The sequence below is a fragment of the Lissotriton helveticus genome, chromosome 1_1 (assembly GCF_964261635.1).
Source record: "Lissotriton helveticus chromosome 1_1, aLisHel1.1, whole genome shotgun sequence".
Lineage (NCBI taxonomy): Eukaryota > Metazoa > Chordata > Amphibia > Caudata > Salamandridae > Lissotriton > Lissotriton helveticus.
In genome coordinates, this window is record NC_136057.1 from 475522021 (window position 1) to 475542625 (window position 20605).

Below are 20605 nucleotides of genomic sequence, written 5' to 3' on the forward strand. Positions count from 1 at the left end.
CAACTTGAAGTGTGTTTCTATATTTCTCTTCCAGAGTTTGACTATAGGGGTCTCTCGTTCACCCTCCTCCCATGGGGTGTGTAGGAAGCTTAATTAGGGTAATACTGTGAGCTGGTCTCACACTTATGTGCAAAATAAAGTGCACAGCCACTATGTGTAAAAGTGATGCATGTGGGGCAATTTTCCCTGCATTTTTTACCTTTCTTCGACCAAATGTCTTTGATGGCAATCTCCTTTTCTTATGTTTACAGGTTTCAGGAAACCCTCTTAGGTAGAGTGTGACACAGGTCAACCTACCTAGTGGTAATTATGTACCAATGCTTTAGTAGGATAGTAGCCCACATCTCTTTCTTTTTCCGTTCTGATGAATGCCGCGGACCCTTTGGGCCATAAGGGCAGAAACATGTCAACAACTTTAATCGCTTAGGTGATGGGGTAATAATTCCCCTATACCACCATTCTTCATTTTTAATATCATATAATTGCCTAGTAGAATAAATGTAATTTGACAATTAAACTGATTTTTAGATAGTCACTCACTATCATGGGCCCCCACTTAGTTTTAGAAGTACCTCCCTGTCTCCAGGTGTAGGCCCGCTCTCTATCAAACCAAGTTGTTAGAGAGCTAATGATGAAGCATGACACCTGGTGGTGTGTGAGGACAGTCCTTCACTTTTATGTGAGATGCCAGGCACTTTACTTAGCATTTTCTAAGTCTCAGTTATTTATACTCAGGGCAGCTTCTTTTGTGTATTCATGTTAGGATGGGGGCCAGCTCACCCTGAATGCCCCTTGCCTCTAGTTCCCTCCTCTAGTACTCCCTAGGGTTACTGTGTCACATGTAATTGATGTATGCCTGATTAACATAATTAATTTAATTGTAAGTTCCTTGTAAGGTGGTATACCATATACCCAAGGCCTGTAAATTAAATGCTAGTAGTGGCAGCAGCACTAATTGTGCCATCCACGAAAGAAGCCTTTCAAACCTGCCTCAGGCCTTCCACTGCAGTGCCTGAGTCTACAGGTTATTGCCACTTTGACTTAGCATGTAAAACTACTTGCCAAGCCTTAAACTCACCTTGTATTACATATAGGTCACCCCTAATATAGGCCCTAGTTAGCCCTAAGGGCAGTGTGCTACGTAAGTAAAAGATAGGACATGTGCTTTTATGTTTTGCATGTCCTGGTAGTGATAAACAGCCGATTTTGCCTTTCACTACTATGAGGCCGATTCCTCTCATAGGTTACCATTGCAAATTCCTTAAAACACTGTTAAGCTGTAATTCCTGATCAGAGTGGAGTAGCATTTTCATGTTTCACATATCTGGAATGGTACTGATAAATCATCCTTACTGGTAAAGTTAGATTTGATGTTACTGTTTTAATAATGCCTTTTTTAGAAAGTGACATTTTTTTCCACTTACTGCTCTGTGTGCCTTGCGTCTGTCTCCAATACACGTCTGGACTGGGTAATAGCTACATTTTGTGCATTTCCTTCTGATAGCCACAAACACAAGAAGGCTAGGTGTGTCTGAGCATCCATCTAAATACATCTGCATTCTTATGGTCCAGTCTGGGCAGGATGGAGGGGAGAGGCTAACACTTCACTTGAATAGGCTATGTCCTATCCCCACACAAAGGATGGATTACCCCCAACAGATAGCCTGGCAGACAGGACTGTGTTGAAAGGGATCTTTGTGCACGTCAGAGACTTGCTTTGAAGTCTCCCAATATCAAAGACACCTTTGGGTATAAGTACTGGATCTCTGACCCCCTAAAATCAGACACTTTGGATCTGGAACTTAGATCTGCCAGAGGAACTGTTGTGCTGCTTAAAGGAGTCAACTGGACTGCTGATCTGGAAAGCCTGCTTTTCTGTTTGTTACCCTGCTATCTGCTGCTGTCTGACTCAGCTGAATGAGAGTTGGACTCTGCCTGCACCCAAGTCTTCTCCAAGGGTTTGCTGGCTTGCCTCCTGTTCTACTGAAGGGATACAAAAGACTTCAAATCATCACCCACACCTCCCGGGTTCGTTTTTAACTCACTCCTGACCCCCAAGAGGTGCCTCTGCAGTCCTGGGCTCCTGCAAGTGGTTTTTGGACCCTTAAGATTAAGCTTTTGGGCTCTTCACGACCAAGAACGGGCCCGTTTACTCTGGAACTGAACTGTTCATTCGAAGGATAAGTGCACACAGCTGTAACATCATCTAGTCGCACAGCAAATATCGTTGTGTATGACTGTGAGGCCCCATCTGCCCTCTGTGACGCCTGGCTGACTCTTTGCGCCCGCAGGACCATTGATAGTGCCATTCTACTTGCTCCTGACGACAGTCTTCCCCCACGATCGGGACTCTTGGCACAACTTGAGAAGGTAAAACTTCAGTGGGACCTGTTTAGAACTGTATCCAACCCACGATTCATCGCAGTCGAGCCGAACTTTGGATTTACCCTGGTCTAGCGTGAACTCAAGTAACATTTTAGCCCTATTGACTTCTAAATACTGTTTTGGGTGTATTTAAAAAAAATCATATCACCAGTTCTACTTATTGGACGTTTGTAGTTTTGGTCTTGTTTTATTCATAGAAATATAACCTATGTAGACTATTTTTGTGTTACATTCATTGTGTTACTCTTTGTGTGTGTTGCACAAATCCTGTACACATTGCTTCTTTAGATAAGCCTGACTGCTCTGTGGTAAGCTACTAGAGGGCGAGTATAGGCTATATTTTAGTGTGTAATTAGCTTATCATGACTAGAGTAGTGATTTCTGCCTGGCCTGGGTGCATACCTCCGCTGACCAGGAATTCACTTACTAACAAAATATATAGGAATATAGGAACCACGCCCAGTCAGGACAAATGGTGCAGTTGGTGCAAGTTTATGGGGAATTAAACTTGCCCCAACTGCACTGTAATTCATCAGTTAGAGTTATCCTTAGTAACTATAACTCAAGCCATAAGGTAACTAAAGCTTGCGCCCCCACCATACACTGTCTTCTCATTAATTATGTCATTTCAGTTGTGGCAGTCATGTTATAAATGATGTCATAGAACGAGATGAGTGATGTAATATAACGAGGTCTTGAGTTATAGTTACTTTTCACCAAATTCTAATGTCACTTTAATCTCAGTGAATTTCTATTTTCTTAACGTTAAGAAATATTATATTACTACAGAAAGCTAACCCTTCGTTGCACATGTCCTTCAGCCAGCTACCCTGAAGGCAGCCCCCTAAAATATAAAACATGAGCCTATTGGGTTTATCAAGGGGTGAGAATATCCATATATATAAAGCAGATCTATCATCTTTCTTCAAAAATCATCAATACTTCGAATCAAATCTATCTATACTTCAATAATTCACACAATGCAACGCTTATTAATATTGGTTATTTAAAGACATTTTAACAGAGTTTTAATTAAAAAAATGTCTGTGACACTGTCTTTTCAAAATAAATAGTCTGGGATATTCTGATTTTTTTTTTAAACAAACAAACATGTCTCTCAGTTTTTCATTTAACATTTTTCTGCCCAGAAAATGCAATCATATGAATAACCACAAGAGGGCCTTGGACTTCTGCTGAAGATCATAGAGCTCCAGTTAAGAGTGCTTTTAAAACATATGTTAAGTTCTCTTGAGGTCATTGATTTGATGACCCAGGAGATTTACTGTTTTTTCAGTAATAGAGCTGGGGGTCTGCTGGACTACCTGTTGCCCCAACGACATTAAAACAAGCATTTGCAATGCAATCGGTCTCACCTTCGGGACCTTATATGTATTTAACTATGCAGCACATTAGCCTGGGTGCTGAAACACCTACTTTTCTTTAACATGGAGGGAAACTAAGCACCAAACTGTGTGACACCCCAGGTATGGGAACACATGGAGAAATATTGCCTTTCAGTGGGAAATGGTGTTGTCTAAAGCTCTGTTGTTTTTAATATAAAAGCAGGGCCTTCTGTGGTCACATATAAAGACAGGATTTTAATAAAATATTATTGTCTACGGGTTGTCCTGGAAGACAATTTCTATGGACTGGAATCTAGAGAAGGCTAAAGTGATTCTGGTATTTTACTGACCTCTGCTGGTCGTTTTCTATCAATACAGTTAAATAGAGGCAGTTGAACAGAAATAAAATTCCCTAAGCAGAAGCAGAAGCAGACAAGTCCTAGGGCTGATCTCCAGAGTCCAAAAAATACATGCACATTGATAGAGCGCGGGCTCACCTGCTCGATATTTTACCATACTCACCTGGGCCCATAAAACATGCACACTTTGAACAGGTAAACCTACGCAAAAATCAGAATATTATTTTAACCATTTAGGACCTACACCATTTGACTTACCAATCCTTGTCACTGGTACCTAGAGTCCTAAGGGATCAAGGGAGTTAGAATAATAGGCAGCATATAAACATTTGCACTTATTAAAATAACCACAGACTCAAGAAAGATTTGAACACTTTATCTAAGTACATTCTTAAATGTCAGAGTCCATACTAAATAAGTCACAGCTTGTTCAATTAGGAAGAATATAATCAAAGCAAGATGAAGCAAAAATAATATGAGACTTTCTTTAAGCATTGAAACAGGAAGGGTAAGAAAAAGGAAACAGTACAATGACATACCCACATGAATTTTATATTTACCTAGTATGGTGTGAAGACCAACCCCCAGACACGGGCTGGGATAAAAGACAGGACTTCTTGCAGTTCAGGTGCCAATAAGACAGCACAGGTGTAGATCAGGACCAGTGATGACCAAATTAGGATGGATTCAGGTTGGAACTAGGTACCCTCAGCTAAGTGCAACGCTAGCGGTACACCCCTCACTGCGGCTAACAGTTGGACCCCGATTGGGTTAGCGAAACCTCTCCCCAGAACCCCGATTAGGTTATCGATTCTTCTGACAGAGTGATCCGCCAGCACCTCTGCTCTCGATCACCTATTGAGTGTGTTGTGTCAGTGACAGTTCAGCTATTCGAACAAGTCAGACAAACTAACTAGCTAAGCCTATCTTAGTTGTACTATTTTCCAGGGCAGTGTACCACCCCCAATGTTGCAAATGCGTGTATTCCCTCAATTTGATTGGTCAAAAGACGAGGAGAGGTCATCACACCATACCAGTTATGAGGTTACTTGATTTAAAAATGTAAATTATCTTCCCGCCCATTACTTTAATTTTAACTTTAATTTTCCCATGCATTTTATTCTACCCAACAATGAATGTTCCAATAGTAAATAGAATGTTAAACAATTTATCAAAGTTTCTTCCTCTAGAGAGGTCGCGGGGTGAGTTTCCCAGACGCATCTTCAGGCAAAACTGTTGTTGGCATGGATTCAATGCCAAGACTTGTGGACTCTTGAGAACGCAGCATATGCGCAGTCGCTGGACCCAAGATGGAGCAACATTGTACTTGATTGGTCCAAACACGGGCTAATAGCAAAGTCAAAGAAGAACAGTTTTAGAACAAAGAATAAATGAAGGCACTGTATACCACTTATCTCTACTCTATTCCCATTATTTTATTTTAACTACAGCGTTAGGAATTAAGCAGAAGGAACAATTTAGTAAAAGCATCAATGGAAGCGTTAGCACATGAAAACATAGAGCAGCCATCGTTAGTTCTAGTGCGCAGAAGCAAAGATTTGCCACCACAGCAGAGACTACGTCATGTTTCGTGAGTGTGACAGACGCATGCGCAGAAAAGTTCCCACATTGCGGTGGCCATTTTAAGACACTCGAGTTACGGTTAGTAGAAAGCACATTGAAAAGCTTCCCCTAGATAATCGAAATGTCATGTGGTGTATTGTTAATAAGACAAAACATGTTTATTAGTGTATTACAGTTTATTTCGAGAGGGCTGAGTACAAACAAGTCCCTCTACGGGCGAAACCTTGCTCCTTCAACATTTAAGTATATACTAAAGAATATACAAGAGGTCTTGAATGCTCGACCTAAAGAGGCTTGTTGGTGCCCCTCCTTATTCTAGGGGTATTGCCAAATATTAAACATAAAGCCCTTGCAGGCAGCCACGGCCGGTAGTGGGTGCGATGCAGTGCGCGCAAAGAAATTTGTTTTATTTATTTTTATGTTTACTTACCTGTTAAAGTCCGTAATCCATACATTACTACCCCCCACCCTGCCCTTCCCCCTCCCCACGTCAACTCCTGGTCCGGTACTCCCACTACCGGCCTCGGCTGCTTGCAGGGCATTAGGGGGACACACCTTCAAAGGAGCAGTGAGCATCTCTCGTTACCCTAGTTTTTTAATTAGAGAAGGGGGTGTACAGCCCAGTTCCCGAGCTACAAGTGGCCCCGGGGATCCTATCCTCCGGTTCCTTTTTTATTGAAATAAGGAGAGGAGGGTGCATGGCCCTCCTCTCTGAGCTTTTATGGTCCCATGGACCCTTCCCTCAGGGACTCTAGTGGACTCCCTGGTGCCTACCCGGGACAGCCACAAACTACTATGCTGGGGGCTCTGGGGGAAAGCTGGCTTGGGAAAGGGTATCTCCAGCTCCCTCCCCATATTTAATAAATGATGTTGAAGAAAACGCCAACTGTACCATTACTGTCAGTCAGGTAAGTTTACATAACATATGTAAAAGCACACTTTTCATCAATAATCCCTGGCACAGAAGTGGACTCAATGTGCCACAGCAGAGTGCAATCACTGTCAGTCAGGTAAATCAGTGGCTGAAGTGGGCTGACCCTGTCCATGCTATATGCTATGATGGGCAGAAGCTATATGTGAATGACACTAGAATATACTGATGGCTTGAGTGCTGACTCAAAGACTCTTTAAGTATGTACACCATATATATTTATTAAAAACAGAGTATGTCATTCTAGGTGATTACATCAGGCATTATTATACTGGAAAGAAATTCCAACTGAAGGAATACTAAAGGAATAGACAACCTGTAAAGATAGGAACTGTATATATGCCCTTATGTGCCCTCGCAGGTTACTGTTCGTGAGCAAAATGGAATGAATAATAAAAGTCAGATCTCAAGAATGTTATAGGAACTAAGAATCATAAAACAACTTTTTGCCATGCATTTTGAAGCCATAAGTCATAATATAAGTCAATTGAACGTTCAGATATTTGTAGTTGTGAAACCTAAGGCAGAATTTGATTGGAAGAAGATTCTATCCGAGAAGTTTATCTGGATGAAAAGTTTCGACGGCATTCGATCAAAACAGCTGAGATGTGTTGTTTTCTCTAATGGTTTTCTTTGACTGCCGGCTTTAAATGTTTTGAGTTTGTACTCTAGGTTTATCCATGCCCTCAGTGTGAATCTCCAGCATATTGTATCCATGAATTGACTTTTACACTTGATGTAACATATGTTCCCACAAGCCTTAGCCGTTTATCTAAACTCTTGGTATGCTACATTTTTAAATTATCCGACCTTATACTTTTACTGTCTGAGTTGGATTAGTAGGACGCCTTCGCTTTTAATCTATTATATACTATTTAACATTAAACCAAGTACAGATTTAGGAATCTCTACATGGCATGAAGCTCGTGCTTTTTAGTTACTATTTATTAGTAAACCAGGTGGAGAAATAAAGATACTAATAACATCACGTCATTACTTGCAGACTCTTTGATAATTTTACACTTAATCCACCACATTATGTTTAATTATGCATAATAAACCAGGTTACAGTTATGCATAGCTGTTCATTGGGTCATGCTAAATTGGTTCAGAAGAGACCATTGATGCCACATTGTGCTACCTCTTTTGGTTCCAGACATAAATGAAGGGAACTTGCCCCCTAACTTATAATTTTGGTACCCAAGATGGCACATGATTAGAAGACTTACATGGGTCACAACACCTGATGGCACATGTTTGGAATGTGGTCCTGCGCTGAAGCTCTCGCATCTCTTTCAATTCCGTACATTGCATATCATCCCTAGTGCGTTACCAGTACATGTGGTTTCTTTGGTATCACATGAGGATCCTCTGGTAGTTTAAATGTGAATTTTAAATAAATATATTTTTTGTCGTCAGTTTCGCTGCTTTCATGAACCTTGATTGTGTTCCCCTGATGAAGTACCATGGAGAGTCCGAAATGAATAGGGCAGTGTTAAAAAAACAAAGATCATATGCAATTGGATTTCCAATGAAAATACGCGAAACAGCAGAGATTATAATGTGGAGTTTGTGCAAAAAAGTAGAAATTGACGATTGTATTCTCAGAAACGTGTAACAAATGAAAGATGCATTTTAAGAGTAACCACACTCAAGAAGGATATTCTGGCATAATTTCTTGATGTAGTCCTGAACGAAGAGTTTCAGAATTGTAATGGCTACTGCCTCTATTGGTTCATACTGGCATGGACTTCCTATACATTAAAGGTAGCGTGTTTTTAAAAAAAAATGTTTTTATTTTCAGTTAACATTGTTAAACATGACAGCTTTGCATGAATTTGTTACCTCAGATACATAGATATTGTTAGCGGGTACGACACAATTAAATCCAGTTACGTTTCTTAAATCTCGAACATAATATCCTTATCACATTATCACCTCACTTCGTATGTCTCGACCTAGTTCCTTTAGTCCGAGTCTTCACCTTCCTCAGTGACTCTTGGTGGTTCACAAATATTACCTCTGAATGCATTCCATGCCCCCCATATTCTGCCCCACTTTCCTGGACAGCCACGGTGGATGTAAACTGCCTTTTCTGCCACCATCGCCTCATCTACATCCCTAGACCAATCTCGAAGCGTCAGTGATGTTGCCGAGCCCCAGAGCCTCGCTATATTACGTTTTGCTATTAACATACCAAGCATTACCCAGCCCTGTTGGCTATGATTCAAATCATTTGGTTCCCATACATTTAACAGGCAGCGACGGGGCTCAGGAAGCAAGGAGACGTCTAAGGTCTGGGAGATCGTGCGCATCACCGCCCTCCAGTAAATCATCATGTACCTGCATTCCCATATGGTGTGGAAAAATATTCCCTCCTCCCCACATTCACGTAAACAGAATTTATGTGTGGCTCTTCCTATTCTATATAAAATCGTTCTGGTGTAGTATGTGCAGTGTAATATTTTAAGTTGTATCAGCTTCAATCTAGAGGGTGTAGCGGTCTCCCTGGGTGAGGCAAGGGCCTCCCGCCATTCAGTTTCATTGAAGGGGCCCACCTCCTCCGACCAGTGTTGTTGTAGCGTCATAGTCACGTCTTTGAGGTTGTTTATGAGTTTCCGATACGTGAGGGAGGTTGCTCTCTCCTGCATGTGTTCTGTTAAGAGTCTGTCTTCAAGAGGCGAGGAGTCCTGTAGGACAGTGCCCTTCGGTATGGCTGATTGTAGCGCATGCTTTATTTGCAGGTATCTATACATTTCCGTGTGTGACAACTCGTAATACTTTTGAAGATGGGCAAAGTCCACCACCCCTCCCTTCCTCCAGAGATCGCCCACTACAGATATACCAATGGTATCCCAGGCTCGGAATCCCTTACTATTACGGAGGGAGCCTAATTTGCTGGAGTCCCACAGCGGTGTCATCTGGGTGATAGTTCCCAAGCATTTAAGACGCCTGTTAGCCATGTACCACAACTGGATTGAGTGTTGTGTCGGGCCTATCAGATCTAAAGGTGGACGAGGGCCATATAGAGTACGTAGTAGTCCCCTGTCTTCAATGGGAATGTCTGTCTGCCAGATATGCCGGCTCAGTTTGTGGGGCATGCAGCCAGATGTTGATCTGTTTTAGGTGTGTCACCCAATAATATAGTTCAATATTTGGAAGCGCTATTCCCCCATCATACCAGTCCCTGATTAACTTATGCTGCACGATTCGAGGCGGCTTTCCACCCCAAAGTAGGTTAGACACTGTTGCGGCGATCGTTTTAAAGTATTGTGGAGGGATATCCGATGGTGTATTTTCTAGCACATATAGGAAGCGAGGAAGCGCTACCATTTTATATGAGGCGGCTCTACCCAGAAGTGTAAGAGGAAGAGTCTGCCATACTTTAACGTCACGTTGAAACCTCTCCAGGAGGCGGCGAAGGTTCAGGTCATAAAATTCGTCTAGATCTAATGTGACAACTATACCCAGATACCTGAAAGACGTTGTGGCAGTGACCAGGGGGCAGCTAAGAGGCAAAACAGGCGGGGGACCTGCCAGGACAAAGAGGATTGATTTACTCCAGTTAATCTTATATCCGGACTACCTACCAAACTTCTCACAAACATTTAATATTTCCAGGATAGATTTTTTAGGGGAGGTGAGATATGGAAGGATATCGTCCGCGTAGAGGGATATACGATCCTCCCACACATCGGACCAGCGGATCCCTTTGATGGAAGGTTCCCACCTGATCCAAATCGCTAGAGGCTCTAAGATCAACGCGAAGAGTAATGGGAATAAAGGGCAGCCCTGTCGTGTGCCTCGGCCAAGCGAGAAGTCGCGTGAGATGTGCCCGTTTGCGACTACATGCGCTAAGGGCTTAGTATATAGTAGACAAATCCAGCCGCAGAATTTGGGACCAAATCCCATATGTTGGAGCACAGCAAATAAATAGGGCCATTCGACTGTATCAAACGCCATAGTAGCGTCAAGTGAAAGGATTACAGCTGGTTCTTTAAGGTGTGGTGCTCGCGCCAGGACTGCATGTAGCCGTCGAAGGTTAAGGGCTGTGCTCCGATGTGGCATAAAGCCAGATTGGTCTGGGTGTACCAACGACGTTAGATGAGGAGTAAGGCGGAGCGCCGGCAGTTTGGCTAGTATTTTGGGTTCCGCGTTGATGAGTGAAATTGGACGGTAGGAGGAACAACTCGTTTGGGGTCTACCAGGCTTTTGTATCGCAACATTTGTGGCCAGCCGCTGATCCCGCGGGTGCTCCCCCATTTCAAGGCTATGGGATAACATATTTAAGAAAAAGGGGGCTGTCGTTTGTACCGTTCTCTTATGGAGTGAAACCGGGAACCCGTTTGGCCCCAGTGCCTTGCCAGATGCCAGCGCGTAGGTGGCTGCCTGGATCTCATCAGTGGTAATGTCGGCCTCCATAAGCAGTGCTGCCTCCGGGGAGAGCTTAGGTATTGATAGATCCTTGATATAGTCATACGCCTCTGCAACTGTATAGGTTGCCTGGGGAGCATATATCCGTTCATAGTGGTCAGCTAGAAGATTCACTATATCTTCAGGGTCATAGACCAGTGATCCCTCAGGGGATGTCAGTTGTGCAATGACTTTATTTGCCCTTTCCTTCTTATCTAGCCAGGCAAGCATTCTTCCTGCCTTGTCTCCCAATTCATACACCTTGTGCCTGGTGGCCTGTAATTTGAGGTGTGCCATTTCTCTTTCACGGGTTACAACTTCCGTTTGTTTCAGACGGACCTTACGAGCATTTCCCTGCAAAGGGTGGGCCTCCTGCTCCTCGATGGCCGCGGCCAAATCAACCTCAAGACTGCCCAACTCTGCCCGTCTCTCCCGTTTGTGACCCAGGATAGAGGCCATTGCCTGACCCTGGAGCACCACCTTATATGCCTCCCATAACACCCCGGGCGAGTCAACCGAGCCCTGGTTTTCTTGGAAGTATTGCTCGGTAGTACGTGTGAGGTCCTTTGTAATCGGTGCCATCTGCAGGAATCCAGCGTGCACCAGGAACATGCCCCTCTACAGGCCTGTTGAAGGGTATATTTAAAGAGTATCGGGGAGTGGTCAGATATGCCCCTGGGACAGATAGTAACCTCCTCTATACCCTGAAGGGCGTCCGCCAATGTTTAGACTAGTGAGTAGAAGGTGAACCTAGAGTCATTTGCATGCTTAAATCTCCAGCTGTCCGTTAGTCCCAGAGCATCTATAAAACCAAGCAGCCAGCGCCCTCCCTGTGCTGTCAATCCAACAGGAAACCTATCTAATGTGCTATCAATGATCTCATTAAAGTCTCCCCCCATTAAGACTGTTGCCTCCGGTAGTGTCAGCAGGAATGTAGTTAAATCGGAATGGGCCCGTGTATGAAGCGCCGGTGGTATATAGACAGAGACCAAATTAAATACTCGTCCTTCCCATTGGCAGGTCAATGCCGCAAAGCAGCCCTGGTCGTCAACTCGGGTTTGAAGTATCACCAGTGGGAAGTTCCTAATAAGAATCCCCGTGCCCCTGGAGCCCGAGGAGAAATCCGCATGAGCTATCATCCGGAATCCCCATCTGTCCAAGGCTCGAACAGTTGTGCCGACCAAATGTGTTTCCTGCAAAAAGACCACCGCAGGGTCATAGCGCTTCAAGTGCTGCAACACCAGGCCTCTCTTAACTTTGTCTCCCAATCCCAGAACATTCCAAGTAAGTAAGGTGAGTGAGGTGCTTGGGGTCTTCAGCCCCAGTGAGATAGTGTCAGCCGCAATACATCGTGAGGCGTTGCAAACATCTGGAATTGCATTCAGCCCGCAAAGCTAAAATAGGATCACACAGTGCCGTCATAACCAGTGTGCATTCAACAAAACAAGAAAGCAAAATCAGACATGCAATATAATCAACAAAATTAAACTCTTCAGGTACCTTCCCTTCCCAAGTCCCACCCACCCACCCTGCCTCCCTGCTCGGCGAACCTAGAACTGCCCGCCACCCCAACTCAGCAGAGCGCTTTAATTTCCCACCCTGTGCTGCAATACTTGCGTTTCGGGGGGGAGTCTTACGAGGCAGCCGCCTTTTAGAGTCCTGTAGGCCCCCCTGGTCCATGTTTTTGTTCAGTCTCTTTGGAACATCTCCAGTGACGCATCAGCAGTTACAGAGGATCGTACATTCCAAATCCAGCCCTATTCTTCTTCAGGAGGTATGTTGTGGTGTGGTTCTTGACTGCCAGAGTCCGTACCTCCCGGGGAGAGCTACTAAAGTCGACGATTACGTGGTCCTCGAGTTCGGTCTGTTCTGTTCACTGGTCGCCATCCCTCCAGCCACTCGTGCACCGCCTCCGGAGAGTCAAAGAACCAAGTCTTCCCCTCAGCCACCACTCTCAGCTTCACGGGGAAAAGCATGGAATATGGCAGCTCCTGTGCTCTGAGCAATTTTTTAACTTAAAAAAAACTGTGATGTCTCCTCGCAACAGCTGCCGTGTAATCTGGGAAGAAGAGTATAGTGGAGTTTAAGATCCGGATAGGAGGGGAGATCCGTGCTGCTTGTAGAATTGCGTCCCGATCTCCAAAATTAAATAGGCGCGCAAGGACTGGTCTCGGAGGCGCCCCAGGCTTTGCTTTGCCGCCAGTCACTCGATGAGCGCGTTCAACTGAGAAGAAATGTGAAAGTCCCTTGGGCTGCAGTCTGGTGTTTATCAGTTCCTCAACATACAGGCCCATTGCCTGGGCGCCTTCCGATTCTGGAATACCTATAATTCTGATGTTATTCCGTCATGCGCGCCCTTCTTGGTCGTCCAGCCGGTCAATTAACATTCTATTGTCCTTTTCCAGGCGGTTCACCGAGAGCTGAAAGTCAGACGTGTCCTGCACCAAGGATTTTGTCACAACTTCGACGTCCTTAACTCTGTCCGCGATCTTATGGTGTTCCGCCCGCAGCAGGGACACGTCCGTGGATATCGTTCCCACTGTAGTCTGGACACTTGCAAGCGCCCTCATGATATTTTCCAGCGTTACCTTCTTCCCGCCGTCGCCCTCTTGCGCTTTGCTGTGAGGCGATGTTGTGTTGGATCCCTTCTCAAAGGCGAATTTATCCAACTTGGCCTGGACAGACTGATTTCTAGGCCCTCTGCTCGACATCACGAGGTAGAGTGTCCAACACACTGAAAATACAAGCGGGGCCAAGCAAACCGATATTGTGGTGTTATGTGCCCAAATTGGTTCTCCCTCAGTGACCCAAATCCAAAAGTCCGCAGCCGAAACAGTGCAATAGGGTCCGCAGCGACGTGGGTCAGTGGGCAGGGGAAGGGCCGGTATGTGAGGCCGGATAAACGATGGAATTATTAGCACCACTGCAGCTCCGTGGATAGTAGTTCGCGGAGGTTGTCGCACCCAGCGCAGATCACAGGATAACTTTCCCCGCAGTCGGAGGGACCCTCGGCAATCCAGGAAGAGAGTTCAAAGTCATTGGTAGGCCAGGATTCCACTAATAATCCAGCCAGGGTCCCCTTGCAGTCAGAGGCCGGAATGGAAGGCCTGTACCACAATACTCCCTGGATCCACCCGGTCTCACGTGGATCTAGAGCGTCCCTCACCTGCGACAGCCAGGGCAGATAGATTGCGCTTCCAGGGAACCACCCGGCGGCCTCCGATCACAAGGGGAAAGGCGTGAGGGCCAGCAAGGCAAAGCTGCGATGGAAACTCACCGAGATCCGATGGTCGCCTCTGCCGCCCCCTAGACCCCGACCGAATCTACGGCAGCACACAGCAGGAGGGTCGCTTGGCGCTCCAAATGATGTATCTCGCTCCCGACCGGCAGAATTAGAAACCATAGGGAAGGCGCAGTGCCGGCTTCGCGGGCGTCATCACTCCCGGCCTTGCAGTCAGCTCGCAGACGGTCGTCACCGCCACTCGAGTCCCCGGTCTTCCCGGCCCAGCTAGGCCGAGCTTGAACACGCGGCGATAACTTTCGTCACCGGCGTCGGACACAGTTCCGGATAAAACCGATGGTTGCCTGGAGAGTTCTACTGTCGGGGGAATCCTTCGACGGACTCTTTTGATACGGATTAGTGATCGGATTTAAGGTTTAGGCCCGGTACTGCTCCGGAGCTCCGGGTCTAGGCGGCCATTTTCCACGGGCGATAGCCACGCCCCCAAAGGTAGCGTGTTTTGAACGTGATAGTATCCGTATGTCTGTGGTTAAACTTTCATAGCACACCTATAACTGATTACAGTTTGAAGGATCTTGCTTGGATTTAAAGGGGGACCACCAGAATATTTGAGTGGAGGATTGTACATGGATGTAAGTGCCATTTTGGTTGAACTATCAACAAGAGCCATGCTCATCGAAAGTATTGGTGGCGCATTCGTAACTGACAAATAGAAAATAAGAAAGTATTGGTGGCGCATTCGTAACTGACAAATAGAAAATAAGGTCAATGAGTGGATATTGCCGACTAGTACTGGCAAGTTAAATATGTTATGCACCCATCTCAGTCCCTGTGAGGGTACCATAGGAACTGTGGGAAAATGTGCCGTTTGGCTTTGTTGAACAGTCATACCATCTGTCATATGCAAGTCTATAAAAGTAGCCTAGAGCATGTTTACTACAGCCTTTCTCTATGTCTTTTTAGTGGGTGGCAGACGTGTCAAAAATTGCATAGGTACTGGAAGTCTATAGGCTGTTAATCCATCCATCATGTGTCGTTCCTGCTCGTTCTTCCTTACCCCCTCTCCTAATTTGTGGGTTCCCTGAGGAATTTTCTTCCGTTTCTGTAGATGAAGTTTGACTTCTAATTCAGGGTTTTTTCCAAAATAGTCAAGTTTCCTATATGCAAACTATGGTTGTAATGTTGTGTGATACCTTTGTTGGCTGCAGTGTTGCATGCGGATTGAGAGTACGCTTATTTCAATTACCATGTCATTTGATGATTAGAAACATCATTGATTGAGAATGAAAAAGAATGTTTCCTCCACAAACCCATTTGTTTACTTGTTTTGCAGAGTTGATTTACCAGGAGACCAAGTTACAAAAGTAACACTGGGACGGTTGCATTTTAGTGAGACTACGGCTAATAACATGCGCAAGAAGGGCAAACCAAACCCGGACCAAAGGTAACTGCTAGTTTGCACTCAGAACCAGATTGGAATAGGGGTTGTTTTTTTCTGTTGCTTTCTTTTTTTAGCAGAAATGATGTGAAGGTAGGTATTTTGGCTGAAAGCAAGCAGTAAACGATTTATAGTGGGTATATCTGGGGTTCTTCGATCCTTGTTGAAATTATAGACTCAAAAGGGAAGACAAATGCTCGTGTTAATAACGTGAATCACTGTGTCCGCACTGATATCCTTTCAGTGGCGGGGTGTGCTCAATCTTGGGCACAAGCTGTAGAGCGCACCTCAAGTATAGAGCATAGTCAGCTGCGATCCCTGAATTGAAATGAAAATCTGGAAATGTAAGGTCCTAGGAAAATGGCAGCATCTTACTTATATTAAGTGATAGGTTTGTATTTCTCCTATTCATTGTCTGGGACTCAGTATCTTATTCATTCATCCATTCACAATGGTTTGCATCTGATTTATCTTGCATTGGATTAGAGACAAGTCTGAAAGCAGTGAGGTGTCAGACAGAATATAAGATCCTCGTGGAATTCCTCGGGTACTGTGAGTTATGTGTGCATCATGCAACCTTCTAGTACAACACTGTATAATGTATTCTGTTTCTCCAACCTAAGGTGTCCTCCCCGCAAACATTCACCATCAGAATACCTCTATCCTATTGAGATCCCTCTAGACCACATTAAGAAGTCGTAGGTGGGACAATGAATAATCACACCCAGCGTGACCGACAGATGGCATATTGCTCTTCAAAACAGTCATACATTGTGCGTGTTACAGTAAAGAGCAAGAATGTTAATCTATGATGTCCCTCTAGGCAAAAAAAAAAAACATTTACGAAAACATTTCCTTACAGTTTTCATACTTTGGTTCAAGTGCAGCATTTATTACACAGAGGTTGAATTATATGTAATTCCAAGTGCACAATCTGCCGTTCTAATGTATATCACATTAAATAGACTGTGGCCTATTTTACGACCAATCATGATACACCATCTGTGGCCATGGTTTGTTCATCTAGTATCAACATTTATGACATACATTAAATTAAAGAGAATAAACAAAGATAATGTAACTCGGGTAAGTGCATCCGCATATAAATTCCGGCGTTTGTACCGGAGAAAAATTGGTTGCAGTGTAAAATGGGATTTATGATATTGTGCACCATCAGAAATAGGGGATGAAGTATGTTAAAAATTCATTTATTGCCGCATTTGATAATTTCAGCGTTAAGGACCAGTGTGAGAAGCTGCAGGGAGAGCACCGGCCTTAACAGAGATAGGGTGAAGCAGCAGAACCAGGACACAGTGTTATATGTGTAAACCATCAATGAGGTCTCCCCTCAGGTACCCTGTGCAGCTCAAAGGCCGTATCCACAGAAGACAGAATGAAGATAGCGCGTGGCGCAGCGACTATGGGCGGTGTCATAGAGACATTGAAGTACCTCCTGAGAAAGAACGTAGTAAATGAGACAAGCATATTTCAGCAGAGAGGAAAGAGGGAGACTGAGGAATATGTAAAATATTACATTGGCTAGCAAATCCCCAAAATGGTGTGACGTGGTAATCTGTGTATACTGTCAGTTTCTATGTAGCAGTCTAATGCGCTGTGTCGTTAGTCCTGCATTATTAATCAATTAAAGAGTGACCCTGGAAAAGATGTTCCTCAAAGTGGCCCTGACTGAACCCTTCAATCTAGCTTCTTGGATTACTCGTGAGGAGAAGCTTCTGCCATTAGCTCATTAATTTCTACATCGGCTGAAGACAGTCTGTCTACTGCAGGACAGTTCATGGTCACAGAACAGTTTTTCCTTAAAGGTGCATGATCCGGTGGAGGAACTTTCCCCTATATTAGTAGTACTTGGTTGCATAGGGTGTTCAGACACGAAATCTTTCGAATTTCTGCGGGTCTACAGAATGACATGAAGTCTCTTTGAAAGTGTTCACAAATTGCACTATTCGGAACCAGAACAAGATATTAACAGGCAAGGTACTGGCAAACATTTAAAATTATTAATAATTTCTCAGCCAGGAATATTCAGCATGGGGTATTATTCAGTGAAGCAAAACTAGCAGATTAATCTGAAAACATGCTATTTTAAAACATAGCTGAATTAGCAAACACTGATAAATACCTTGCACTGTTTAAGAAATAAATATGATGTGGTTACAGTGTTTTACTTTAATTTATTCCAGGTACTTCAAGTTGGTGGTTGGCCTGTATGCTGCCACTCAGGACCATTCATATTTACTGGCAGCTTGTGTCTCCGACAGAATCATAGTGCGGGTATGTATCTCAAAACGCTATTTGTTTTATAGGCCTATGTATTTTACAAGATAAGTTCGACAAATATTTCTATGGGCAACATTTGTACAAAAGCTACCCTTCCATCATAGAACATGTGATTAATACTTTGTAAAGTTGATCGGGAAGGAAAAAAGGTGATAGTTTGAGTTAGGTGGATGACATTGTATGCATCAGCTTGTAGGACCCTTTTCAGACCTTTGCTGAGGGATTCAGTATTCTCCACTTACCAAGGTACCACCACCCGCTCTCAGACCATAAATTAGAAGGCAGTGTAGAGGCAAGGGTGCCTAGTAGTACCCACCTTCTCCTCTTCCAGAACAGTGCTGGGGTTGTGATACTGCTAGTCGGCTCTAGCTGGCAGTAGACTACTCTATCCTATCTCAATAGTTAAGGTGGGGATTCCCATTGGCTTTCAGCACTTATGCAGCAGGCTGGGCGAAACCCAGGGAGTCCTTGTGCTCTAAGGAAGGGCATAATGATCTCTTTAATCCCACACTCTGTGACTCCTCTTTAATCCCTTCCCTGATGTACACAAGCACTGTGCCTTGGCAAAGAGTAAATCCTGGACAGTCCTCTTAGCTGGAGGATGTTTCACCACAGTGAAGATAGTCCTAGAGATTTTCATAATTCTCTACACTATGGAATGCCTGGATTCCTCCCTGCATTTCCATGCATGCACAGGTGTGCAAATGTGAGGTGGGATTTAGGCTATTCGCCAGGTCTTCTTGATGCTGGTAGTCCCAGCATTGGTGTGCAGCAGCTCTAAATATTACCAGACAACCCTGCAGGCCTCTAGGGGAAACAGAGGCATGAGAATGATGGTGCAGACCACCATACTCATGTCCACCTCTACCTGCCAGATTCCACTACATGCCTTCTGTAAATTATTGAACACAACTGCCAGCCACCTTTGCTTAAATAATCTAGGATAATGTCTAGTGTATTGGAGTGAGCAATGCACCCTCAAATGTATTTAATATATTTGTTTATTAAGTATCATTCACATACGCCTCGGATGCATTATTGACACAGGCCTCATATTGACCTTACAATAAGTTATGTCCTACAGCTGTCAAAGAGCAGCAAGCCGCCCTTCCTTTCTAATGCACTCGATTAAGAAGGGACATTGTGCTCGAACAAACATCGGTGAATAAACAGCAATCTCAGTTGGAGCATGAATCTTTATGTGAGATATCTAATCACAGGTCATAATGCACACTGCATATTTTTTGTATAATCACATTTGACAAAAGGCGTACAAAGGTTGGAATGTATCCATACAGGAAATCAAAAGCTAAAAAAAGGGGCGAGGAGAAAACCAGACATAAAACAGTACAATCTATACTCAGTTTCCATTCTCAGGTCCTTTTGAGGGAGATGCCCCTCATCTGCTTGACCCATTCAGTTCACTGTTTAGGTTCAGAGAATTCCCACCACAGCTCAGGTCATTTTTAGGTCTTAGACACTCGGTAGATAAAAATATATCCTTGTTTCATCTGATTCCTAATTCCTACATAGGTTTCAGTAGATATGTGTTCTTTAGTTTCATTTGGTTGGGTAGCTCATGAACACGTGTGGCAGAATGCTTACCATTTCAAGACCACACTTGCCACAAGGTATTTGCTATTTCTTTATTTTTGCAAGAGTATTCAAATCTCAAGACATTTCATCCTGGCCATAACAAATAATCAAGTTTTCTCTTTTCTCTCTCCAGTCTATGCCCATTGTCTGTGCATGTTTCTCCTGGTGTTTCTTCTATTTTAGGATTTGGATGATTGATATTGATTTGATGTGGTTGCTGTAAAAAAAAACGATTTACACTAGTTACAATAGCATGAAATATTGAGTTCTATGCAGTACTCAGACGTTCTTTCTCTAGCATCTACAAGAAGTTTCCTAACCTTGCCAAAACCACTCTTAGATGTGCAATAAACAAGGTATTTAAAGCTCTGTTTTTCTTAGTTATTCTGCAATCCGATAAATCAGTTTATAACTAGAATCGGGGAGAGAACGCAACCTTAGTTAACACCAATGACTGCCAATAAAGATGAGTTATTGGTGAATATTGGAGTTAACCAAGGTTATTCTTCTCTCACACTATATATCACTTCTTCAGATGAGTTCTCATTAAGATCTTAGAATATTTTGATTATCTATAGATTCATACTAATCCCATGCCGTTTTTCCCAAAGCCTTCTTTCCACTCTGTCAACTGTGGCAGTGAACTCTAAAAATGCCTAATATATAGTACTGTACTTTTCTTTCGCAGTCCTTTTTAGAATGCAACTCTAAACACATATGTGATATGTATTTGAACCTTTCATTATGAATTCTGATTGAATTTGATAAATAGTATTTTCTTCAGAACATTCTTGGATAAGGGGCAACAGGGTTTTTGTGAAGACCGTTTTGTCGTTATCTATCAACTAAATAAAAAATGCGACTGATAAAGCGTTCAAGGAAAAGCTTCTAGGCACTGTTACTCGATTAAAACCTCCATTACCAGAATCAAGTTATAGAAAATCCTAATAGGGCCACAAGTCTAACTAATTAAAAGCCTACCTGAAGAGCCAGGTCTTAAGGACTTTAAGAAAGATG

The 20605-nt window shown here is 43.7% G+C and overlaps 1 protein-coding gene across 1 annotated transcript in view; it reads left to right on the forward strand.

Annotated features, from left to right (window-relative positions):
* Positions 1 to 20605, forward strand: part of MYRFL (myelin regulatory factor like) — an 874676-nt gene that overhangs the window by 491933 nt on the left and 362138 nt on the right. The window contains exons 9-10 of the mRNA XM_078673905.1: positions 15590 to 15700; positions 17896 to 17986. Coding sequence (XP_078530031.1) covers positions 15590 to 15700; positions 17896 to 17986 — 202 coding nt within the window. The remainder of the gene's footprint in view (positions 1 to 15589; positions 15701 to 17895; positions 17987 to 20605) is intronic.